The sequence below is a fragment of the Crassostrea angulata genome, chromosome 3 (genome assembly GCF_025612915.1).
Source record: "Crassostrea angulata isolate pt1a10 chromosome 3, ASM2561291v2, whole genome shotgun sequence".
Taxonomy (NCBI): domain Eukaryota; kingdom Metazoa; phylum Mollusca; class Bivalvia; order Ostreida; family Ostreidae; genus Magallana; species Magallana angulata.
In genome coordinates, this window is record NC_069113.1 from 3,610,697 (window position 1) to 3,638,231 (window position 27,535).

Sequence of the window (27,535 nt, forward strand, 5' to 3'; positions counted from 1 at the left end):
ATATACTTATAGAAAAAATCATTGAATAAGTTTGATGTTAACAGTCTCTGACGACTAACTGAAAAAGTAAACGACAAAACATCTACGAATGTTTGTGTTAAAAACCCCGGGTGTTTTTTCGGATTCCGAAAAATATTATCTCTACCTACTTCCTACCTCCACTGAGTCGAACCGGGGGGGGGGGGGGGGGGCGTGCAGACGACAGGAAAATGAAAAAGACTTTTATGTAAATGTAATACAGATATTTAATAGATACTCAGCAAAAATGCTTAATAACATTGACACAAGAACTCGCTGGGTTTACTAATACGTACAGTGTATATACAATACAAAACAGAGATCTAAGGTGAGGATTCCATTCAGGTAAAATGAACACATAAGAACCGAAAACTCGATTTTCTTTTTTTTTAATACAAGAGTGCTTATATAAAAATGTTGGAATTATAATGAAAAAAAAATCTTTTTTCAATAAATCTTCGATAGGATCCTCTTTCTGTAGTAAATTAATTACTAAAATTCTGATGATAAGTATACAACATATTTACAAAATAATATCACAACCTGATTGGTTGAAAAAAAGTCTTTACAAAGATTTATTATAAAAGATGAATTGACCAAGATATAATTGTATACAGTCGAACCTTAAGGTAGAATAACAAACACACCTGGAAAAAGTCACTCAAATTAACAGTTAATCATTTGATTATGAAATATATAATGATAAATAAACTGTACATATGTACAAACCATTGTCAACCGACGCGAAGCGGAGGTTGACAATGGTTTTCGAGGGGTGTCAATTTCAACTGTTATCCTCCCAAACAGGCACTATTTATTTTATTATACTGAATGGCTTAATATTAGAGAGTTTTTTTTACTGCATTTATACAGAAATGACGTGAATTCTACGGCGAACCGTTCGCAAATAATTTACGCGCATGTAACAATTCGTTGTGTGACCCGTTGCTAAGTGTGTTGCTAACGCTGAGGGTAATAGAACGGATTATCAACTGTGCATTAACCAATCAGATTTCAGTATTTAACATGAAAGTTTAATAATTGAAATTGACACTCCTCGAAAACCATTGTCAACCTCCGCTTCGCGTCAGTTGACAATGGTTTTCTCGGGGTGTCAATTTCAACTGTTACCCTCCCAAACAGGCACTATTTATATAATGATGTGTTATTCCATCTTAATGCAAATTTACAAAAGATGAGCTGACCAAAATGTAATTGTATACAGTCTAACCTTAAGGGGGATGTGCGGCAATCTTGTGCATTTGCGGATAAGAATATGAAAATTTCTTGAACTGGCTTGTTTCTGCCATGGTTGTAAAGAGGACACCAATGGACCCCTTCAATTTTTTTTCAGAGTTTTAAATCTTCAAAATGAGTCTATAGCTGTGCAGTTCGACAGCTGTTCTTAGTGATTAAAAAGGCATTGTCATGTTCTTGTATACATACTTTTTAAACAAAATGACATGTTGGACTTCATATTTATTGCTTTTATGTCTTTTGGCAACATTTTTGGCCAGTTTCGAGCAGAAACAAGCCAGTTCAAGAAATGTTTATATTCTTATCCTCAAATGTACAAGATGGCCGCACATCCCCCTTAATGCAAACTCTTTATTATACTAAGGTATATAGCTCGTTGATTCATGCCAGTGTGAAATATTACCATTTGATACCAAAATAAGATAGCTTAATAATACACATATTATCAAAGAAAAGTTAAATACTTCTTCCTAATGATTTTTTTGGTGAAGATTTGAACATTAACAAGTTGGAGATATGTTGTAAGACTTTGATTGATAATTAAGTGGTCCTTGGTCTTCACTGTCATATGAGTAATATGCAACCCTTGTGAAGTATCCTTCAATTTTCTTAACAACAAAAAAGTTATTGTTTTGTGAAATATGTGATTGTGAAAAAAGTCTAATGACGAAATGATGCGTGACGGCGGACGAAAACAAATAGCATTGGATCACCTGGGTGACGAAGTTATCTCCAAATGTTCCAAAATAAGGAATCCCATTCATTTTGTCATTCATTTTCAATATTCTAACTAAAGCAAGTAGTTTACGAAATTTTGAACAACATTTTATCATTGACATATGGTAATTAAGTCAAGAATATCTTTAAGAAAATAAAGGGAGTAAGACAAAATCCACATTTATAATGACAAACAAACTTTAACCGACAGGGGATTCAGTCGTTTCATAAAAATAAAGTTAACAGAAAAAATTACTATCCATTTTTTTTAAGTAAACTAAAAACTTAGGTCCTCATTTTTTTCATAAAGACGAAAACATTAAACAATATATAATACAAACTTTGATTAAGACTGTTTAAAAGGTAAATCTAAAACTTTTAGATTAAACTACTAGTAATTAGATAGGTTAGACAAACGATTGTTTTTTAAGAATGCATATACAGTAGTATAGTACTTGACATAGAATAAAAGATGAATAATAAGTTTCTTAATATGATAGAATTAAATATTCATACATGTAATATCTTGCACAAATATTTCATATGAAGAAGTTTTTAAAATATATTTTACATTTACTTATAATTTTGCTTGTAAAAATGTGTTCTAAACCTAAAAATTGCACAAAACAAGTGCGGCGAAAGTGACGTGGCAACACACAATGACGTTATTGACAGTCGATGTGACGCGACTCCTTATACTGTTTGTCCTTCGGTTGAGATCTTGGTTATCTATGCTGATGGAGCCCCGCCCCGGGTTTGCATACGTCGACTGAGTTTAAACCGGACAACTCCAGAAATAACTAACGCCAACCACAGAAAAGTACAAATCCAAGAGGCTGCCTTCAAATGAAATGAACTTCAATAATTAGCAGTAGCTTTAATTAAATACAGTGAAATATTGACTTATTATCTAAAATTATATTCACATATTTCGCAAAGTACACAAGAAGATGTATATGAAACAATTCATGAAATTGTAAAGTCTACATCTCAACAGATGGATTATTTAACAGTAAATATATTTATATAGACAGAGCAATATATCAGTGATATCTGAGAACAAGTTTAATCGCCCATAGACACGTACACTGGGAAAAGGAGTACGTTTGAATAAGGATGTCTTAGTTAAACCCAAAATGAACCTTGAAATACATGTATATATTATAAATGTATATCTATGAATTTATGAATGAAAGGAGCAAAAATGTATAAGCTTAAAACTGGTTGGACACAAAATCTTTTTACTCCTTTTACTGCTGATCTTTTTTTGTTACCAGATAACAACAAAGGGTTAAACCAATAGGTATTGTCAAAATTGGTGCTTAAAACTTAAGACAAAGAAGACGAAAGGTAATGATTCAAATTTCTGGTCACTTTATAAAAACACTTCAGCTTCCTTAGTTTCCTGGTTCACCCAAGGTAATAAAAAATTATAAAACAATAACATAGTATTTTTTAATGCTGGTCAGAATGGAGTTTGTTGTTGAACTTACCTGTGTTACGTTGAAATTGGTGTAAAAAGTTCCTGCCGAAACTTGATGGTCAGTTCCCACTATCACGAGTTTCTGATTTTGGGCTTCTTCACAGCTGTGAATTAGAATAGTTCGAAACTGTGTCATTGTTGATCGCTGTACATAACTGCAGTCCGAACTACTTTAATTAATTTTAATTGGGTTAAAATCACATTTTCAAGGATACGTAACTTCGCCTAAGGATATTGCACTTAACGTACCTTTTATTTGATGGATTAACATAAGAACAAAATCCACGAAAATTGGTATTCAACGACTATTGATAAAACCACAGTACGTATGTACCATTTGAACCATACCCCGACAATATAGAACAGACAACCATTTTACAAATTTCTTTAACAATAATTACAATTTTTCTTAACTGAACCAATAGACCTTGGGAAGTACTGGTAAGGCTTGTCCTGGGTGAGGGAGTCACACAATTCTCTGAACCCCGCACTGACGATGCAGGAGGAGACAAACACGAGGAGTGTAGCCAGGGAGTTTACTGCAAGGACCGCCACCACCAACATCTGGGGCCTGTAAACGATTACAATTACAGGAATTTGTCATAAGCTACCACAAGGAGGAGGTTCCGTAAGTACAATGAAAGTAACGTTATGCTCATGAACATAGATTATATTAGATAAATAGATGATGCAGATATATACTATTGAGTCACATATTTTCGTGGGGTCAAAATTTCGTTGTTTTTAAACCAAAAAAAAATTATTTTGGCACTTAATTTCATCATAACGTAATCTCTTCTTTGTATTCAGAAATACTTCTATAAATTAAAATTTCGTCATGGATTTAATTTCTTTGATATATACTGCCAACGAAAATAACGAAATTAAATCCTCAACGAATATTACTGCTTCTACAGATTGATAAATAGACAGACAGACAGACAGGTAGATAGATAGACTCACTGATTATAATTGGAAGTGTCCTTCTTTGATTTGTAAATTGTGTACAAATTGTAGACTCCCATTCCGAAAGCATAGATAATACAGACAAACACTCCACAATACATGGGGAAATCACAGTTTGACATGGGGCTGAAATTCAGTATGAATCTTGTTGCACTTTGGGATTCCAGTTCTCCGTAGAGAATGCATCCTGCGACTCCGTTCTAATGGGAATACAGACAAGAATGTAAATAGTTCGTATATAGTACCGACCAGACCCAACCTAACAGAAAGTAAACCCCAACTAAACCCTGGGTTTACTTTCTGGGTTCACTCTGGGTTTGCAAAAGTGGACCCAGAGTAAACCCAGAGTAAACCCCAAGTAAATCCAGAGTGGACACAGAAAGTAAACCCCGATCAGAAGTATACCCCTGAAAGCAGACGCTACATGTGTATTCGGAATATACAAGGGGCAGGAAATACAGGCAGTAGGATGATAAGATAAAATACAAGTCTGCTTCACACTTCAGTGCGTATATAGTTGACTCCAAAAGCAATTCTCGAGTAAACCAAAGTAAACCCCAAGTGGACCCAAATTTTCAAAAAGTAAACCCAAAGTAAACCCAGAAAGTAAACCCGGGGTTTAGTTGGGGTTTACTCTGGTGTTAGGTTGGGTCTGATCGGTACTATATATATATATATATATATATATATATATATATATATATATATATATATATATATATATATATATATATATATATATATATATATATATATATATATTAAAACATTAGATAAGAATGGCGTACTATCTAGGTAGAGAAATATTATTTTCTTGTAAAAAGGAATAACTTAAATATTGATGTGTTAAACCTCACTGACCTTTCTTCAAGCATAGATATTCACATAGCGATCAATATAATAAAACATTTCAAATACATAATCCATGAAAATACGAATTAACGTGCATATGTTTCAGGACTCGAAGTTTTAAGGAAACTGGGCTTCAGCTATTGAGTGAACACGGCCTTCTTTCATTTCGTTAAGATCTTATCCCTGCCACTGTTGTAGTAAATGACCATGGTTTATTCCATATCCAGTGTGATTCAATGCTTCAACACCAGACGAAACGAACACGTTCAAAACAAAGATATAATTAATACAGGTGTTAAAACCTTTTTATAAATTAGCTCCGATAATTTTTTTTTTGCCTTTTTAAAAAAATAGTCTAAACATGGATTGTCATGGTAATGAAATGTTTTCGTCTGCATGACACATAACTTTTTTTGTTTTCTTTGTCATATAAACATATAATGGTTTCCCCATCGTCGGATACCCACGGGTAAAGATCGAACATCATGCAGAACTTTGTTAATCTGATCGACTTTGAATTCATACATATATGTTTTGCCAACTTGTATAAACTACTAGTATATAAGAAAACTGTCATTTGTTATATTGTCAATTTTCATGTTATAGAAAAATATTGTTAGGGAAACCATTACCTATGTTAATATGACAAATAGAACAAAACAGTTGTGTGTAATGCAGACAAAAACTTCATTCATTTTCAAACAAACATAGTCATCTAGTACATAGAAACAAGTAAGTTAAAATTTTGAAATTATGAACAGGAAAGGTGTGCCAACATAAAGTTTAAAAAAAGAAAGTGGAATAGTGTCCGTGCCAACGTAACTGTGCTCAATATTAACCTTTTGACAAAACCAGGATGTTAATTGCATTCCATATTACTGAAATCATCTAATTTTGAGTTAGGGGCTAAAGTAAGTTACGGGCATACTAAGTACATTTGATCAAGTTCTATAGTCCAATTGTTCAAGATAACTTGAGATCGTCGCTAGCTCTTCTATTTAGTGTCATATGTAAGTTTGACATGTTTTATTCTGAAATGTCTGATAATGCCCATTAGTCAACTCTCATGCAAACCAATTTTAGTAATTTTAAAAATCAAACAAAAAAATACACCAGAAATGTAAACCACTATCTGATGGACATTTTTCTCGATAGACAAAAAATAAAAACTACCCTATAACAAAGAACAATATAGCGCTATCATTTGCATTTAAACTCGCCGTATATTTCCTTTTTCAATTATCAATGGCGCAGGTTTTTCCAAGTTTTTGACCCAAATAGATAACAAATTGCGCAGAAACTCATTAGCTAGGGTCGGCTGCTCAAACCCCGCATTGGCATTTGATGAACTCTCAATAAACACAATTAGAGGGCATTTAAACTTAATATTGACACAGATTGTTGTTAAAACCGCATTTTTAATGTTCTTTGATAAATTGAGAAATACAGAAATCTACTCTGCAGTATAAATAATAAGGTAATTAAGATGTTTTAAAAAATGAAAGTAAAATATGAATTCAAAATAATTTCCGTTCACCTTCGTAACATTATTTCACAAAATAATCTTTCAGACCATAAAAAACGTTTTGTCAATGTTTATTTATGCTGCCTTATAACATTTAATTCTGTATGATTAGCAGATTTTTGAAGATCCACAGAAATACAAATACAAATGAAAGCGATTTAAGTGAAGTATTTACATTTTCATTGTTATGAAAATAATAAATACAACATTTTCAATACATGTTTTAGAAATATTTTTATCATAATTGATTATAATGTTTTTATAATACTAGTATTCTTTGGCAAGATTATAAATAAATGTTTTTAAAATATTTTACAGTTAAAAGAATGTTTCTGAAAGCAACCATTCAAATGGAATAATTTTATTACAACGTTTTGAGAATGTTTTTGTTTTATGTAAATGGCCCTACAACCTAAAACAGTCTGCCATTTGGGGCAACAATTTGTATGCTTTTCTTTGAAAGCAAAACCGATTTATTAAAAAATTACGTGAAAAATTACTTTACAATGAATAAAATAACATGCATTTCAAAACATGGCTTCAACTCACAGTTATGACTCCTAATGGAATGGAAATAGCAAATCCACAAACAAAAATAAAGAAATATAATAACGTGCTAACAATCAACTGAACGCACTCAACATTCATCGTTCCAAGTCAAGCACTCGGCAAAATGCCTCTAAACAATACAAATACCGCATGCAGGTACCACACCAGTATTTCCCTGAACGTTCACGAGCGACAGGAAATAAAATTCACCTCTTCCCTTTTTATTAGGGTATTTTCTTAGGTGCACATTTTTTTGGGGTGTTAATTCAAGCATTATGCTTAGTATTATGAGCTTGAAACAAATTCAGGAGGCTAGGAGATATGTTTTTTTATACCAATAAGGGTGATTTGGTTCCTGGCCCCGAGGTTATAAGACTTTTTTCATACTCGTACTCATACTCATACTCCGTACTCTGAGTATGTGCTCCACTGAGTACGACTTAAAAAACCGAGGTTATAAAAGTGTTGGAGTACGTTCTCCGCTGAATACTATTTGGAGTATGCTCCAAAAGCCGATCGATGAATTTTAACGTCTCTGGAGAAAGACAGAGAACGGTAATTCATGTAAATAGTCCTGGCATGTAGGCAAACTGTACATGTATTCAGATTAATTATTTATTAACAAAATGTAACACATTATTTACATGTACATATTACCTTCTCCATCTGCAAGCATGGAGATGTGTCTGCATCTATAACTTATGAAGTTTTGAGCAACAGAGACGATAAATCCAGTGTAATTGGTAAAATTATCAACAAATTGTGTTTATGTCAATTGAAATCTCTCTCTCTCTCTCTCTCTCTCTCTCTCATGAGACTCAGATAGTGATTCATGCATGTGATGATTAAGTATAAGTATGTTGTAAGGAACGATATGAATATAAAAGAAAGAAGTAAGAATTTACACGGATATGAAGAGAGTTTTTCAACATAGAATTTCGTTCGATATATCTTAAGTTTTCCTGGCTTTTATACGATTTTGATATTTTACATGCTAGGAAAAGGTCAGAAACGACGCCAATATAAAACTGGAAAGTCACTGCCCCCAAGTGGATATCTCTTAAGATATTTAGTGAGCAGTTCCTGTATTAGGGAAAACAGGGAAGAGTTTAATTCAAAAATAGAAACATATACTTGGGAAAATCACAAAAATACTGAGAAATCCGTTTATTTTTACACTCATATAGTATACACTAAGGAAATTATATGGGTATTCCAATTTAATTGCAACATACTTAGTACTATATTTGCCTTTTAAAATTCTTGTGAGAAAAAAACATCTAATATCTTGAAGGGGTGGGGTGGGGGTGGGTGTTGGAATTGCATCAATGAACATATGCCAAAGGCCAAGGACACACGTAAAGTTTCTCATTTTAATATTTTTGGGAATGTGCACGAGAGTTTTCGGATAAAGGTCAGGTCAAGGTCACTACCTTTTTCCTCAACGTAAAGAGTGATAAAAATAAGTGTAGCTCTTTATAGTTCTGTAGACATTTGTTTAAGATTTGAAGATTCAAATATTCAATGAAATCATAGACCATGAGAGTGTCTATCAGCTTATACTACTAAATTGGAATAAATATTTATACTAAAATTGATATTGCTTAGCCCACATTTCCTCTAATTTTCTTAAATTTTGAAGAAATTTTGATTATTTTTTTATGCTTTCAATAATAAAATATTTCTAATTTTTATGTATAATGAAGACTTTATATAAAGGTATAAATTGACAGAAAAGCTAATATATTGACCGTTTCATAAGAGAGAAAAACTGAATTTAGTGATTTTTTCACAAAAATCAATGTATAGAATGGGCGCTTTAAAAAACTTATAAAAATGTTATTTGATAGGCAAATCATATTCTAAAAACATATTCTGAAACCCAAGTATCATATTATTAGTTCACATTAGTAAAAAAAAATCCAACATTATTGTTATTGTTTTTAAAATGCTAAATCAGACTAATTATATATATATAATCTGCAGCCATTCTGAATTGCGCAACATATGATATTTTCCTACGCCAATATTACGCCAAAAATATAGTCCTTGTTCCATTCTAAACATTGATTACATTTTTCTATGCCAAGTTGTATGATAGTAAAAAAGAAAGAAAAATATACTATTCTAATTTCCTTTCATCTTGATTTAATGAACAATTAATCAAATTTACGTTTGACAAGTCGAAAACCAGAAAAGACTCCTTCCTTAAGAGATGAATATTCCCACAACTAAGCTATATAGAAAAAAAAATCTCTCACATGAAAATGCGAAGAAGCTATTTTAAGTAGTACATGTGTTTTCAATCGATTGCATAGAATAACAATAATCCCCTTCAAATCTCAATCTCTCTCTCTCTCTCTCTCTCTCTCTCTCTCTCTCATAAATTCTAGCTTTTATCATGCGGGTTATGATTAATTAAAGTGTTATCTTTTTTTTCTTTTTTTTTTTTTTACATAAACAAGCTTTTAATTAACTTTAAATTACCCGAATTCTCAAGCAGAATATATACGTCGATCATACTTAATGTTTTCCATAACTGTGTATTTAAGAATAAAATTTGATGTCATAACACCAAATTTTATTTGTAGAAAGATACTAATATAATACTTAAGACTATGGGGTCACCGGGACCCACCATCCTTATATTCGAGCGTTTATAATTAAATGTTAAACCAAACAATGCATTTCACCTTACGTATACTTAGGTGGCAGGGGACAGTTTTTTTGATCCAATTCATTGTAGCCAAGGGATGCATGTCTTCGGAACTCTGTAACTAGAGTTTCCTCAGTTCCCATTCAGCACAAATACCTTTAATTCACTCTTTATAAGGCCAATCACCAATTTCTGAAGAAAATTGCTAATCAAAACCTGTAAAATTCTCTACATACTGGTTTTTATGAGATTTTGACCCTTTCATATTTTGCTAATTTTCATGATTTTTCAGCTTTTTAGACCTCCCCCATCTAATTCCCTGCAGAGGGTTGACCTTCCGTACCGCGTGCATGCTGCACTATCACATGTCAGAAACTTACCGGTGTATAGTTTACAATGTCCCATCCACCTACTTTTCGTGTTATTTTACCTCCCGTCTGTAACTTGCAATTTCACTGTGTAAAGTCAGCACAACAGTCAAAGCCGCAGGTTTCGCATTTTACTTCTGATTCTCATGTTCCTAACATAAGGGGCCTACATATTGCATATCAATTTCAACAAGAGACACCCCTCTAACTAATGATATTCATTAAAAATCATTTCATGAATTTTAGCAACACTCATAAGCCTTCAAGTACAGCAACTCTCAATTTTACAAAACGGGTACTTTATTCGAAACTGTCCCTTGCTACCTTAGACATGTCTATGCTCTCGATGTTTTAATTCGAAATAAATAATAAAGATCGTAAGATAGGTGATGTCCCATGGTAAAATTTCTTTAATATTTGGAAAATAAAAATCAATTACTGGTAGATGGTTCGGAATGGATACTCTACCTTCCCGCAGTAAAATTAAAAAGAAGTTGCGGTCTATATTAGACAAAGAACACATCTAGATCTCTGCAGCTACATGTAGTATATGGTCACCTAGGAAGCCAAATATGTACGTCATAATTTTAAAAATATTGCCGATACAAAACTTAAAAATTCGAAATATTATCTTTATGTGTACATCTAACGCCCTTTAACATGCGTTTTAATTGCTTACTGCTGATTCTTGATTACTTTCTACATTTCCAAGTAAGATTGCTTTTTGTTAACTTTCAAAATAGGTTTTTATTATCGATATTTCGAGATAAAAAGAAATGAACCTTGTTCAAAATTACTCTAAATTTCACAGCGTTTTTGACACTACAGAGGAAAGGCGATTCAAAGGCCAATATTTTCCACATGCAGACAGTAACTGTTTTATGAAAATAAAAAAACAACAACAACAATCGTATAGATAAACCATAGGAAGTAGGATTCGCCGCCCCCTCCCCCCACTCACACACACTAACACCAACTCCTCTTAAAAATATTTAGTTCCAGTGGTAGATCCAGAATGTGCAGTTAGAGGGGACGTCAGTATAAGACAGGGAGTCTGGAGAGGCCGCTTTGTGGCCTCCAGATGGTCCAGGGCAAAGTCCTGTTGATGACTCAGGGGGCAAAGCCGGCCCCGGAAGCTCCAGGATTCTAGAGATTTTGTAGGGTAAAAAGGAAGTCTTTAAATAGACGTTTGAGATATATCTTCTCGTGATTACCGGTATACTTAAAGTAATAAAATTGTTTATAATTTTTAATGGTTTGTAGATTTAAGACCTACAGTCATCAAATTCCTCTGTCTTGTAGAAATCCAAGAAACATATCCTTTTATTTTTTTTCTTTCGAATGACTGTAAATTAATCAGTTTAAAAACCAAGTTCAATGGGACAATGTAAATTAATGAAGTTTTAATAAAAGATACATGTAACTACATATACCAGCTTATATTATAATAACAATGGAAGAGTCGTTAAAACACTAGTTAGTATAACCAATTACTTAAAGGTGGGTATATGGGTGACTGGTCATATTTGAACCCAAGGACAGCGTAACCAAAATGTTTTTTCAGTTTTTTTAGTTACACCATTGAACACACGCGTTTTCTTCATATTGCACCATTGAAACAGTCTAATGTAGAGAAATCCCCCAAGTTAAAAAAAAAGATAATTAAGACTTGCAAGTTGTACATTTTCTTTGCCAGAAGGAGTATGATTTAACTTTATTTGGACAATTTTTTTAGGGCTGTGGGGGGGGGGGGGGGACGCCGGGTGCGACCTCCGTTACTCCGCCACTAATTTACCGCTTATTCTATAAAATGTTTCCCTTTCCAAGTTTTGTGGCATGCAACATAAATGATAATTGATTAATAAGTAAGTAATAGAAAGCGTTAGACTTTTATGCATCCCCCATCCTTTGTAATGTTTAGAACTAACCTACATTTTCACTATAATCAAAAAATGGACCCAGCAAGTACATCTGATTGAAATTGATTAATAACGATACATGTACATTGATTTCTTTGTTTTAAATGATGGGGTGTATGGGTCGTATTTGACAAAAAACAGAATTCTTAAAAAAGTCGAGCTATTCAACGGTAGTATTTTGTACGTAGTTATACATGTATATGTACATTAATTAATGAAGCAAACTATCTAAAGGTTATTTTGATAATCTTGGTTGCAGTTCGCCCTTACTCTTAAATTCACCTCTTTTATATCTAGATATGTCATTAATAAAATGGTAAAAACTTTCCATTTTAATTCATATACATGTAAATATGATTAAATTAGAGCGTATAATACAGCAATGTTACAGTATGAACAATATTATATGTTTGCACTGCATTTTATTTAGATTAAATGTCTTGAGTACGACTTTGAGAAAGCTTCAAAGCTTACTCAGAAAATCGCATTTTTGTACTCAGCCGGAGTACGTGTAGGAGTATGAAAAAGTTTTATAACCTCGATATCTTGAGTAGGAGTACGATTTGGAGCACGGAGTACGATTTGGAGTACGAGATCGTACTCAAAAAAGTTTTATAACCTCGGGGCCTGTCTTTAGGTTGCATAGGGTAATATACAATTATTTAATGCTTGAGCAGTCAATAGACCAGAATATTTTTCCCGAGGTGCAGGGAACAGCTCAGTATCTATTGCCCGAGGCCAACGGCCTCGGGCAATAGATCATACTGAGCGTTGGCCTCGGGCAATAGATCATACTGAGCTGTTCCCTGCACCAAGGGAAAAAATTCTGGTCTATTGACTGTTCAAGCATTAAATAATTGTTTTATTACCTAATTCCTTTTTTAGTTTTCGGGGATTACAATTTGCATATTGTAGGTGGTTTTCGTGCCATTATGCAATATACTAAGATTTTTCCCCCTCTTTTACATGCACAAAACCAGTTGCATGCATTACAGCATCTCAATTTAATATTAGTTTACACAAAGAAGGTGGTTTTCAACCCATTAGATTTTAAATAGTCTTTTACCTTATATGAGGCTTTAAAACTGTTGATTATTTGATACTCCATTTTGATAACATTGTATTTGGTTTCAACAGCGTCAATGTAAAGGAATATACATTCCCTGAGAACTATCGAAAGGATGTAACATTAACATACCCGCGTCTGAAATACGTTGCCGGTCCAATAGATCGCAGTCTATTGACCGGCGGTCCAATAGATCGAAGTCTATTGACCGGCGGTCTAATAGATCGCAATCTATTGACCGGCAGTTCAAAATAGACGCAAATATATAATTTGTAATATATTTCTGAACATTTGAAATTACAAGACATCTCCACCCCAATGGATAAAATATTGTCTAATAGTACGGTGAAAATAATTCACAGTAAAAACTCTGTATCTTGTTACTTAGTGTCTCAACGCAACTAAGAGGAGGACCACTTGGTTCTGAATGGGGTTACGAGTCGGAATAGCCATTTCTTTTCGACCGAATGATGTTGATTTCCATTCATTCTGAATACTATTTTCAAGGTGACGCAGGACAAAAAAAAACCTTAAACCCTTCTAGTACGACTCCAAAACTTTATTTCTGGATGGGGCAAGCTCAAGTCACTGTCGGATTTTATACTATAAAAGAAGACATGTAGGTTATATATTTTCATTTTTTTTCCAACATTTGAAAATAACCAGTTCTTCTTTAACAAGACCAACTAACATTGACTGAATCATTTCCTTCATCGAAATAAAGTTTTAAAGACAACCATCGCGTGTGTGCATTCTACTCGCCCCCTTCCGACTTTGGGCATCCGTATTTTTTTTTAACTTGCAAACCTTTCAAGCAAAGACTCAAACATTTGTTATCGGTATCTTTGAAACAGGTTTTCTGTCCAAAGAAGGATTTTAAATCATTAATTTGTTAAAAACCCTCATTTGATAATCAAATGACAGTCCTCTTTTAAAATTTCATTTAAGGTGGTACGGGACATTTGTCGATATTAATGTTGATTAATATACATTATGATTGAAATACTTACACCGTTTTAGAATTTTCAAATTTTACAACATTTATCCCAAAATTAGCTTTTAAAAATGTTTGGAGAGGTAGAAGTTGTAAAACCCACAGCGGGATTCGAACTCATATCGTACTGGTTAGAAGTAAACACTCTAACCCACTGTGGTAAGCTGTTAGGTGACAATACTGGGAAAGAAAATACTTACATAATTACACTTGGTTTTATTGTTTATTTCAATAAACAATACATCACAACATGGAAATGTCCATTACCACATTAAACTATTATATTCCTTGGAAATGTCCATTACCGCATTAAACTATTATATTCCTTGGAAATGTCCATTACCACATTAAACTATTATATTCCTTGGAAATGTCCATTACCACATTAAACTATTATATTCCTTGGAAATGTCCATTACCACATTAAACTATTATATTCCTTGGAAATGTCCATTACCACATTAAACTATTATATTCCTTGGAAATGTCCATTACCACATTAAACTATTATATTCCTTTCCTTTCTATGTTTTGACTGGCTACGGTATTATGTTCTATTGTTAAATCCATAGAAAGCGACACGTTACCGTTTTGTTTTGCCTTGGTCAGAAATGACGGTCTGTCATTGAATAACACACGTCACATGATTGCCGTATAGATCTTTGTAGACGGCAAGTGGTTAAATCATGATGGCAATGTTAACTAAAATTATATTGCTGCTAATGTACATTTGTGTAAATACATCTGTATAATCATATTATATTAGAGAAATGTATTAACAAAATTTATTATACCAGTAAGTGTTATATGTATTATATCACTTGTATCTGCTCTTTCTTTTGTGAAAGTTGTATTTAAATAACCAAAAAAAAAAAAAAAGAAAAAAAAAAAAAAGAAAAAAAAAAAGATGGCAATGTCTTTTCATTGCATGTCTTTCTTACAAAGATAAAAAAACAACCTCGTCAATCCGAACACGTATTAGGTTTGTAACTGTCTACAAAAATCTGTCAAGTTGTAACATAAAAATGTGGTGAAAGTTTAGTTGTGTAATGGCTGACTGAGAGTCTAGTCATATAAACTTTGTGTACGTAGAACAACTAAAAAAGTACAACCACCATGTTAATTTTCATTGTTAATTTGCATAAAAGAACAAAATGCGTTGCGGTCATATAATCATAAGTATTTCATTTGTATAGGTATATAGTTTAAGGTTGTTTCATTAAAGGCATTAAGAATAAGATTTTTCCATGAAATCAAATTTTCTCAAACTCTTCGAATCCTTTGATTACATGAGTTTTGATACATTGAATAATTTTAACAATTGATCGCAAATTCTTTAATAACAGAATCATACTAGAATTTTTTTTGTATGTTGGCAGTGGCACTATAATTGATACATAACTGTTTTGCTTCTGTTCCTACCGACTTATGTGAAAGTGTAGAAACTTCTGTGAGGCGAATCTCCAATCTTAGAGATTAAAGAAAATCTTTTGAATTATTTTGCTTTTATTGTTTCACATTAACAACATCCGCAGACAAATGTTAAATTTGAAAAAAAAATAGTGATCTGCATTGATGTAGTATGTGTCAGCCTTCAACCCCTCCTATCAACAATATGGTTTTTGTTTTACGTTTAAAATATATTCCCTGTGTCATACATGAAATGATTATGCAAATGAAAGCTGTAGATTTTTACTTATAATAATTTATGAATCATTGTCGGAAATCCCCCGGCTACCAATCTCGCATTCAATTCAAACCAAAAGGTAAGCGTTTACGAGACGGGCGGTGGGTTCCCAACAATGATTTAGAAAGTGATTTTCCAATTTGAACATATTAACGTATTTTCAGCACACTATAGAATGTACAATGTGGTGTTTTTAAGTTTTATAGCGGATGCAAAAGCAGCATTCTTATAAAATCTTAGCATCAACTTATATGCAATATTACGCCCAGAGTGTGTGTATATATTGACGATAAAATTTATGTATGAAAAAATGACAATAACAAACCGTCAACCATCTTAAAAATCCATAAAACGAAATACAAATTCAAAGCAGAGCAACACGGACCTCCAAAGAGATAGAAATAGGATCAGGTGCCTAGGAGGAGTGAGCATCGTCTGCTGACCGGTCATACCCGCCGTGTGCTCTTTGTCGTAATCGGGAAAAAAAAAACCCGGAAAAGTCCGTAGACAATTAGGTGATTAATTATGGTCAAACAATTAGTATGAAAAACGCCAGACAGCATGCGACCCAGGAGAAGATTGTATTTGCTGACAAGGTCGTTGTATCGACCATAGAACTAACGAAAAGATGACTTCAAACGAGACTGCTGATAGTCCTTTTTTATCAACTTGTTTGTCAGTAGCTTGCCTCGCCTTAGAAACTGTTCATACGAAGAGCATGCTCTTGCGTATCGAATTAACTGAAAGATAAAAACCCCATATGCAGGTGATGAAAGTATATTGCTACATAAGTAAGGAAAGTTGACTAAAGAAAAATTGAAGTCATCGCTTTTATCATAAAGTTTTGTTGTTAGGTCACCATCAATGTCCATTTGCAGTAAAATATCCAAATATGAAACAGATGACGCAGACTCTGTGGTATCTTTTATTTCAAGTTCACTGGGATATATCGAGTCGACGTAGGAATGGAAATAACAATCGTTAATTGATAACAAACGGCAAGTGGTTTGCATCTCTTTCTTACAAAGATAAAAAAAAAAAAATAGTTTTTTGATCCTCGTCAATCCAAACAGTTTAGGTTTGAAACTGTCTACAAAAATCTGTCAAGTTGTTTACGTCTATAGACATCTATGGACATTAACAACCCAACTTTTTCTGTAGACAGTTTGTAACAAACTTATATAAGTGATAAATAAAGTAAGAGAGAATGTACTCAAAAAGACATTACAAAATTTAGACGGTAAATGTCGGACGGACCCTCTCCTTTTTGCAAATTTTACATGTGTTTATTTATCGAACGGTTTGGTCTTTGACAAAAAATCACTTAATAGGTTTGTTAATGAGAGCCTACAAAAAAAACATCGGGTTGCATAAGTCCATAGGTTTTGTCTCATCCATTATTTATTAAATAAGGCAGAAATACAATAAACAAGACGTTCCGTTCGCCATGTTGCTCTCTACGTTATGTCACTCGCCGTCCACAGAAATTCAGATAGCAGTCATGTGACGCGTTTTGAACAATGACACACAGAGTCATTCTTGTCAGAGGTAAAACAGCGTTAATATTAATATACGGACAAGTCCATATAAAACAAATCAGTCAGTTTTTAGATATGATTTTTCTAGCAATAAACTATTATCTAGTACTGAAAAATTTCATATATATTAGTTTTAGATTTTTATTATTTTTCAGAATCCTTATAAAAAGCTTTTTAACTTAAGGAGATCATTAAGTCAATGACCACGAACAATCAGCCTTCTTAACATACATCAACTGTTAAAGCACGTGGCTCTATGACAGGTGATGTCGTTGCACGCTGTTCTTTTTTACGCCCATTATAATTTAGTTCTTGAAAAAAAAAAACCCAACACATTCACCATTAACCTGTATACAAACCCCGAGCTATAAACGTTTGTCGGGCTACATTTAGAGCAGACAAAAATTGTTTCAATACAATTCACTTACAATATTTTACTGCCTAATTACAGAAGTATAAAGGCTATATTAATAGTTTTAAATACGTTTACAAATTGGTGGCGATAAGATGAACAACACGTTGGTAGAAATGCACATAATTAGTGGTATGTCGTGCTTGACTGTTTAAATAGCATTCCATCATAATTCATCGTTAAATGTGTCAGTAAAATAATCGGTTTCAAAAAAATAGAACAGAGACAAGAATATTTTATGTTCCAAAGAAAAATAATTCTTTGTCCCAGAATTTTTTTTTTTAGCATCCTTAAAAAAGCATGTGCTCAATATTAACCTGTCATAAGAAAACAATAATTCTGGAAATCCCCACATTCCTGAAATATACAGCGCATAACATGATTTAATTTGAAGTTAGGGATCACTGCTGTACCTTTTTAGGTTAATTCTTTTGGTTAATTTAACATCTGCGTCTAGTAACATAGGTTTTCAGCAGGTACACATCTTAGTTTGATAAGCCATAAAGTATAGATGCAGGTGTAAAACAAGAGAGAACATTGATACATCAAAAGCACGTGGAAAGAAAATAAATATACAAAAGAACACGCAGATGATTATGATCAGGACCCCCCAGCTAACAATGTAGACCATTGAAGTAATTAATGTCTTATTGATTTCATTTTTCTATGTAAATGTATTCAATCTATAAGTGTTTTAAGATATATTCGTTTTTAAAATAATTCAGAAGTGTATTTTGCGGGTTGGGGTGGGCGTGGTTTCTCTCACTGAGCACCTGTAGCAAAAATAGTAAATACTCACTGTTGTGACTCCTACTGGTATGGAAATTGCAAATCCACAAACAAAAATACAAAAATATAACAACGTGCTAACAACCAACTGAATGAAAATATCCATCGTTTCAAGTCAAACACTCGGCAAATGCCTCTAAGCAAGTCATCGCTTATATATATTCAGGACATTTTGAACCCGATTAATAAAAGACGATATTAAAATTCAAAGCCCAGAGACTTGATCTAGTGCAACTCAGGGGTGTCTTCCCAATTAGCCAACATTAAAAAAAAATACGGGTAAAATACGGGTAGATTTGTGTTTCTGGCTAGGTGGGAATGGAGAATTTCAGAATGTTGACCAAAAGGTAATTAACCAACTCAGGTGAGCTCCTGGGGAAGGATGTCTTTCGGGGAATCTCGACACAACAATATGCAATAAAGTCATCGAGTTCAGATGCCAATGCTTAGAGACTTTATAATTTTGTAAGGGTCTAGATAGGCCATACACCACCTCAAGAAGGGCGTATTGTGGGGTCAAATTTCTGGTAGGATACGTGATCCTCAGACTGGTGTATTTGACTCCAATTTCAGCATCGACAATAACTCCATTCGCTGCATAATTACATTTGTTTGTTTCGAGTAACCGCCGAAGACTACTTCGGACAAGTAGCCATCCTGCAAAGCCCCCCCCCCCCCCCCCCCCCGGATGATACCGGGTCATTATTACAATTATTTGTTGTTGCAAACCTCTCAAGCTCACCCTTATATCATACCGTGAAAAAGTTTGAAAGAAATTCCCTTATTACGAAATATACAACTCTGTAAATTCAATTTTCTTGACGCTTTGGTGTATCTCTAAAAAAGCACAATTGCTTCAAAGAATGAGTGTTTATTTCTCTCAAACCATGTCAATGGTACACGAAGTACAAAAACAAAAATATTTACAAATGTACAAAGGCAAGATCAGGTTAGAAATAGTGGATTTTAAATGAATCGAGCTAACATTTTATACACAAATATGGCCATTTTCCCCCAATGAATCAATATGTATAATATTCATAAGATTCCCAAATTTAAAATGGTTACAATCACGTGTCACCAATTTATAGGTATCTCAATCCTCACGTTTTGATTTAATTGCGCAGATGATCATTATATTTATAATAAATATGATTTTATTTATTTATAATTAATAATAACAAAAAGATTATTATTTCATAATTACACATCATTCATAAAGAAAAAATTCATTTGAATTCAAGAATTAATTCAAGAATTTCAAGGAAACTATTTTTTCATGCAGAAGTTTTTTAGACGAAAATGACAGAAAAAAGCAATATTATTAATTTTCAATGTACTTTTCTTGTTATCATACTTTTTTCATTATTAAAATTTTTAACATGTGATAGGTTTGAAACATATTCTATAGGTTCTGCGTGACATATACAAAAGTATATGTTAAGAGAGTGATAGCCAAATTTTGCGGGAATTACCTTTGAAGCCATATATCTTTAATTTTCTGTTTTATTATGTCAAAATAATACTGAATACATATCTAGGCAAATTGGATTAACCTTATAAAATTCTTGATATTCAAATTTTTTTTTATTTCAAATCAAATTGTAACTATTACAGAAATTGTCCATTTTAATGCAAAAAGGTCACAAAAAATTAAGGTACAAAATTTTTCCATAATCCCTCTATTCAGTGTGACCAATGTGCATAAAAAAACAATATTTGAAAAAATAAGTTTGCTTAATCAAAAATACTGAAATTGCATTTTAGGTGCAAAAAGGTCAATTTAAATTTGCAATGACTAAGAGGGATGAACACTGACCACCCATTATCTTTGTATTTTTAAAGTATGTTTGTCTACAGATTTCAATGATATAGTTTGCAAGAAATTCTGATACAAGAACATTGAGGTGTGGAATACCTTAAGATCAATTTAGTTATTTTCTGCATTTCCCGATTTTAAGTCTACACATTTAATAAAAAAATAAATAAATAACTGCCGTCAGGTAAGCAGGCAAATTGAATAACGCACGTTAGCGCGTAATGGTTTTTTTGACTGCTCAGTTGACGGCAGTTATTGATACGACGAAGTCAAAAATAAATCATTTAAAGAGGTTCGCTTCTTAGGTTTTGGGTAGCCATTTTCTGCATCAAAAATACTGCATCACATATTAATTCTAGTAGTATATTTATATTTTACATTGCCAAATAAACTATATTGAATAAAATTGTTTTGAAGAAATTATATTTTACAGAGTTTATTAAGGAACTATATTTTGTGGCAGAAGGTTTTAAAGAAGAAAATGAACAATTTTTATATAATAAACTATCTTATACATAGAAATCAAAAATAAATTTTTCATCTGAAATCGTGTCTAGGTCACTTTTATGCTTATATTTACATTCCCTCGCTGATCAATTATATACTTCGACTGTTGAGTTGGGATCGTAAGCATGAAAATACAATCCATAAAAATTAACTGTTGAAATTTTGCTTATAACAATAAAATCAACTTTTTTTGTTGAATAATTGTAAAAAATGGTGTTTTGACAACCTGTATGAAATATATTTTTTAACCGATAACATAGAAATCACTGTTTGTATACAATCCATAAAAGCTACTTAATATGTAAATTATATATAAATTCGTACGCAGTGATTAGTTGTTGCATTTAGAGGCATTTAAAGATCACAGAATTTAATGAAAAATCAAAGTAGAATGTAAATATAGTTGGATAAACAAGAGTCACATGGGCCACATCGCTCACCTAATCAACAATAGACGTAATAAAATCAGCTTTATGAGTCACATATATAAAAAAATATCTGTATTGTAATTTTGTATATTCTAATTTATTAAATTCGGTATGAAAAAAGTGCAGTTTTTCCCTGGATACAAGTATCCTCATGTTTAATATTGAGCCCCTTTTGTCATAGGATGATATTATATAATTTATATCACATGTTGAACAATGGGCATTGCAGTTTTTAAGAAAATCTTAAACAACTGATCATATATGGGCTATTTATAAACTCACATCAAACTCTGAACCCCTTGTGAGGCCCAAGGATTGTTCAGGGGCCAAAGTCTAAACAATTTTGAAGAATTAACAATGGACCTCCAATCCTACTCCTGAAGATTACGATTTTAATAAATTTGAATCTACACTTACTTAGGTTGCTTTTACTTAAGTAACAGCTTTTCTGGTAAAATGGTTTTTTGAGAAGAAGATTTTTAAACGTTTTCTCTATATATATATCCGTATGTAAAAGTTCAACCCCCATGTTGGCAACACTCTACCCCCGAGGATCATGAATTGTTCACCCTTGAATCTACCTTACCCTACCTGAGGATGCTTCCTCACAAGTTTCAGATTTTCTTGTCAAATGTTTTTTGAGAAAAAAAATTAAAAGATTTTCTGTATATATACCTATGTAAATATTTGACCCCTCCCTCCAATGTTGGGCCACCCTACCACCAAATAATGATTAGAATAAACTCGAATCTCGAAAAATTTGAGCCTCCATATTGGCCCTACCCCAATCCATGGGATCATAATTTAAACAAACTTGAATATACATTATCTGAGGTTGCTTCCAAACAAGTTTGAACTTTTCTAGTCAAATGGTCTTTGAGAAGAAGATTTTTAAATATCTACTCTAGAGATTCATATATAAAAATTCGACCCTAAACGTGGTACCATCCTACTCCCGGGGGTCATGATCTGTAAAAACTGGAATCTACACTTCCTGACGATGATTCCACACAAGTTTAAGCTTTTCTGGTCGATTTCTGTTTTGAAGTTTTTTTTTTAAAAATACCAAAAAATTTTCAATAATTTTTAATTATTTCCCTTTGAAAATGAGGCGCTGTCCTTCATTTTAACAAATTTTGATTCCCTTTACTTAGTGATGCTTTGTGCCAAGTTTGGTTGAAATTGGCCCAGAGATTCTGGAAAAGAAGTCGGAAATGTAAAAAGTTTACAGACAGACAGACGGACAAATGGACGCCGGACAAAAAGTGATAAGAAAATTCCACTTGAGCTTTCAGCTCAGGTGAGCTAAAAACCAACCTGTAAGTTTACTTTTTGTATACTAACAGGCAAACATCTGCTTTTCTTGATCATTTAAAAGTTAATAAATGTTCAAAATCTAATTTACCTCCACATACTCTTTGATAATACAATAATTAATGTCACCATGCCTTGAATTAAACTACATATGTATTTACGATATTAATATATTATGGAATTCATGTTACAAAGTTCACCGCTCAAAATTTTTTAAAGAAAACATCATTTTTCTAAACCTTAGAGAAAATTGAAGTACCACCACAAACATAAGCACACAGAGATTTCCAAATATGAAACTTAAATTTCAAACCGTAACATTTTTACTAGTATTTTTGAATTATGAAAAGTACTTCTTCTAAGTATGCTAATGATTCACTCAGAAAGTGTACTGCATGCATCAGGTCAAATTAACAAATTCACGGTTAAGTTTTTGAACTACCTGCGTTTATATCTATCTATACAAAAATATAACAATTTAATACATTTAAGTTTTCACTGAACATTTAAACCTAAAATATGCCTTCACCAATATAATTAACTCTATGAAAATGAGTGGGCAGAATAAAAAAAAGTAAATTTTCTGTTTAATGTTTCAATAAGTCACAATAAAGTCATTTACATGTGTCTTGAAATAACAACGTGAGTTGTTTGTAACAAATTTAAATTAATTACTATTAGAAGCTCCTAATAAAACCAAATGCATGTAACTACTAAATAGGAATATGTACACAATAGCACAGGCAGCTGATGTCAACACATTTCTTATTATAGGCACATCATTCACTGTAATGAGATAAGTTTTATTATCATATTATCTAATAAAATTTTGTTTAGATGCTAGGGATAATATCATTGACGGTCGATGTGTCTGCTTAAGCTGCCTGCTCAATGTTGTTTATGCTGATCATCTTTGGGGATGCAGCACTGCTTCGGGTTTTCATACGTCGATTGAGTTTAAACCGGACAATTCCAGAAATCACCAAAGCCGACCACCCAAGAGTGCAAATCCACGAGGCTTTCTTTAATTGAAATTAACTTTATAACCGTAAATGCATTGACCGACTAATTTTGTATCAATATCTGATATTAAAATAATAAAAATAATTTTTACATGCGCAATCCGCTTAGCAATGTGTTCCACGCTGTTTGGCTTTACCTGTGTAACTTCCATTTGGGTGTAAAAATGTCCCAGTTGGAAAACAATTATACCATTTCTCCTCATGGGGGCGTACTTGCAACTGAAAATACGCTATTTATTAAGTGTTAACATAATTTTGATTTAAGCAGTTCATGTATTACACGGCCATGAACTAAACGATAATAAAACCATATTTTTAATGATAAATACTAACGTTATGAGACATATCTTATAGAATGCTTTATCTGAAGAATAACATACTAGTAAATAGTTTTGGAGGGTGAACATCTAACCTTTTATAGTACTGGTAAGGTTTATCCTGGGTAAGGGTGGCACAGAATTCACTGAATCCAACACTAATGATACAGGAAGAGGAAATCATGACAATGGTTACCAAGGAGTTGATTAAAATGAATGGTTTAACCCACATCTTGGACCTATGATGCAAAACATAAGAAAAATCAAAATCATATACATGTATATCATTTAAACGATAAAATGCCTTCTTTGGTGATTCATTCGGGATATGAAGGTAGCGACATTGCAGAAAAAAACATAACCCGCCTTATTGTTTATTTTAACATCTTTCTTTTAACTAATTAATTAATTAATTATGAAAAGTTAGTAAAATTCACAAAATTACTGTTAATGAAGAAAAGTACGTTAGCTAAAAGAAACAGCAAAATTGGCTCCTGTGGTAATTTGAGTCTGACATCGTCATGAGTATTTCGTGCAGTCCTTGATATTTCTTAGGTCACTGTAGGTTTCGACCAATCGGAAAACAGGGCGTGTCAATTTCAGTCTTGTCAGTTTCTTGTCAATTTCAGTCGCTGTAGATTTCGACCAATCGATAAATGTGGCGTGTATATTTCAGTGTGGCTGTTTCTATATATAAATAAATGTCTTTCAAAAAGTATTGTATATCCTTTCATTTTGCCTAGTTCAAGATTTAAAGTGATCCTGGTATACTAGTACATGTAATAAGGACAAACGATTTTTTTCGCGAAACTAATGTAGAGAGGGGATTATTCACCCCCGTTTTATTTTTGACGCTTTCGCCCTCGTTTTAAACGGACAATTTTATGACTTGGCGAATTCAAAACAATTATTAAACTAGAGGTACTGTGAGCAAGCTCACAATTGATACCCCCCGCTAAGAAAGAATCATAACTCATGTATTTTTTCTACTATAGAAAACATTGGATGAATCTATTTCACTGTCAATTTTCTATACATACATGTAACAACTGCTCTGTTTTTTTAATAAAACTGTTAATGCTAATATGAGTACACAAACCAATTTCTATTCTTTAAATTCCATTTTAGTTCAAGTTAACTGTTAATGTATGAGGACATTTGCATCCTTATGTTAACAAACATGACTCGAATCAAACAAAATTCCACATGTCAAGCAGCCATTTAATATAAACATTTTGAATTATAAGTATACTGAGCCCGATTTTTTTTAAAACAATGACCTTGAACTTCCTCAATTGACCTTGGGTCAAGGTCATGACACAACTTCAGACTATAAGCAATCTTGATGTGAATTAAGAACTTCCAATATTTGTCCATTAAAAAGATATGGACTGGACATGAATTTTGTACTTTTTCTGCCAGTGACCTTGGCCTTGCCCAAATGACTTTGGGTCAAGGACATGACACACCCTTAGGTCATAAGCAATCTTTGTGTGAAGTAAGAACTTCCAACGTTTCTCCATAAGAAAGATATGGACCGGACACGAATTTTGATTTTTTTCTGCCAGTGACCTTGACTTTGCCCAAATGACCTTGGGTCAAGGTCATGACACACCCTTACGTCATAAACAATATTTGTGTGAAGTAAGAACTTTCAATGTTTCTCCATAAGAAAGATATGGACCGGACACGAATTGAACAGACAGACGGACAGACGGACGGACGGACAGACGGACGGACGGACAAGGTGATTTCTATATACCCCCCCAAACTTCGTTTGCGGGGGGTATAATAACTGTGAATTCAAAAGAGTACAATGTTTACAGCACTCTGTGTGGGCGATTTCAAGACGGATCAAAATTGTTTGCAATTAAGTAGGGCTAAAAACAAACAAAATCACGGGGCAAAAATAATCGTGTATATAGTAATCCGATCAGGGTTAGCGATTTTTTCACAGTCACATGAAAGCAGTTACTATTCCAGGAAAATATATATCGTTTTCTTCTCTTTCATGAGCATTAATTTTTAATTTTCCAACAGAAGAAAAACCATAAGAAAAAATATTAGAATGTATAACTTTATTTTTGGTATAAACTAGAATTTGTTGCGTAAAAGTAAGGAAGATAAGAGACTGTTGACATCATTTTAATGTACGGAAGATATGATAGTTCATACCTTAATCATCGGGCGATTTATAAGTATGATTTTTGTACGGGAATGGATATTCATTTATCCTTCCTTTAAAAGCTTAAATAATAATATTTAGTTATTTTCTTTTTCTTTCTATTTGCATGAAAATAACTGCCAGAGAGAGAGAGAGAGAGAGAGAGAGAGAGAGAGAGAGAGAGAGAGAGAGAGAGAGAGAGAGAGAGAGAGAGAGAGAGACTTTCTCACTCACGTTATAGATGGATCTTTTTGCGATTTGTAAATGACATATAAATTGGAAACTCCCTTTCCAAAGGCGTAGACAATACAGACAAAGACACCAAAATACAATGGAAAATCACAGTTTGTCTTGGTACCGGAACTCAAATAAAACGTTGATATATTATAGGGCTCTAGTTTTCCATAGAGAAGACATTCTTTGAACTCATTCTAAAAAAAAAAAAACAACAACAAAAAACCCAAGAAAATACATTTCTTATGAGTTGATATAACAGACAGAAGCTCAAATAAGAAATGCATGTAAAGTCCAAGGAATTTTTGAAAAGAACACTGAGATAAGTCCTTAAATAAACGAACAGATGTTTTTCACTAGAAGAAACTCATTTAATAAAATGCTAAAAAATTTTATCAGTTCAGCAAAGTATAGCGTATTTCATTTTAAATACTCACTTGACTGATTCCTATTGGTATGGAAATTGCAAATCCACAAGCAAAAATGAAGAAATATAACAGAGTGTTGACAATTAAATGAACATCAACAGAAGCCATTGTCCTTTTTTATCATATGTCCACCTGTTTCAACGAGTTGGATCCCAACGAGTACGAGAAATGGACAAAAAAGTATGAATACGAGAAACGGAAAGTCAAAAAGTGGAACAAAAATGGTCACAACAAAGAGAGCAAAGGTTCAACCCAATATTTCATGTTAAAAACGATTCATCAATTACACAGTTCGAAATATTGCTCTTAATCAAAGTCCTATCAAAAGGTCGCATTGCTGTTAAAAAATAAATGTTGCCTTTTACAATACGTGCAATATTGTAGCGGGCGGAAACACATTAATCGTATAAGTATTGCAATTCTTAAACTTTGACATCATACACAAGGAAGTTGAATACCGTTGGTCACCGAGATTTCGTGGCGCTTCGGCAAATGTTTACGGCATT

General features: G+C 32.8%; 2 protein-coding genes and 1 long non-coding RNA gene across 4 annotated transcripts; 1 reads left to right on the forward strand and 2 right to left on the reverse strand.

Annotated features, from left to right (window-relative positions):
• Window positions 1-236: 236 nt before the first annotated feature.
• On the reverse strand, window positions 237-18,927 carry LOC128178840 (transmembrane protein 179B-like). 2 transcript variants are annotated; one of them, XM_052846212.1, is made up of 5 exons: window positions 18,807-18,927; window positions 4,439-4,641; window positions 3,903-4,046; window positions 3,486-3,579; window positions 237-2,832 (listed from the first exon to the last, which is right to left on the reverse strand). In XM_052846212.1, the coding sequence occupies exons 1-5, from the start codon at window positions 18,900-18,902 to the stop codon at window positions 2,722-2,724; spliced, it is 648 nt and encodes a 215-aa protein (XP_052702172.1). In that variant the 5' UTR covers window positions 18,903-18,927; the 3' UTR covers window positions 237-2,721. The 2 variants fall into 2 exon arrangements, with proteins under 2 accessions (XP_052702172.1, XP_052702171.1); XM_052846211.1 differs by lacking the exon at window positions 18,807-18,927 and adding an exon at window positions 7,368-7,701.
• Window positions 3,967-7,097, forward strand: LOC128178841 (uncharacterized). The gene is made up of 3 exons (XR_008243010.1): window positions 3,967-4,103; window positions 4,493-4,664; window positions 5,400-7,097. It is a non-coding gene; the product is annotated as an uncharacterized LOC128178841 (long non-coding RNA).
• Window positions 18,928-19,660: 733 nt separating the features above from the next.
• LOC128175332 (uncharacterized) lies at window positions 19,661-27,522 on the reverse strand. Its single transcript, XM_052840868.1, has 5 exons — window positions 27,039-27,522; window positions 26,602-26,798; window positions 24,299-24,442; window positions 24,024-24,105; window positions 19,661-23,886 (listed from the first exon to the last, which is right to left on the reverse strand). The coding sequence occupies exons 1-5, from the start codon at window positions 27,135-27,137 to the stop codon at window positions 23,740-23,742; spliced, it is 669 nt and encodes a 222-aa protein (XP_052696828.1). The 5' UTR covers window positions 27,138-27,522; the 3' UTR covers window positions 19,661-23,739.
• Window positions 27,523-27,535: the final 13 nt, after the last annotated feature.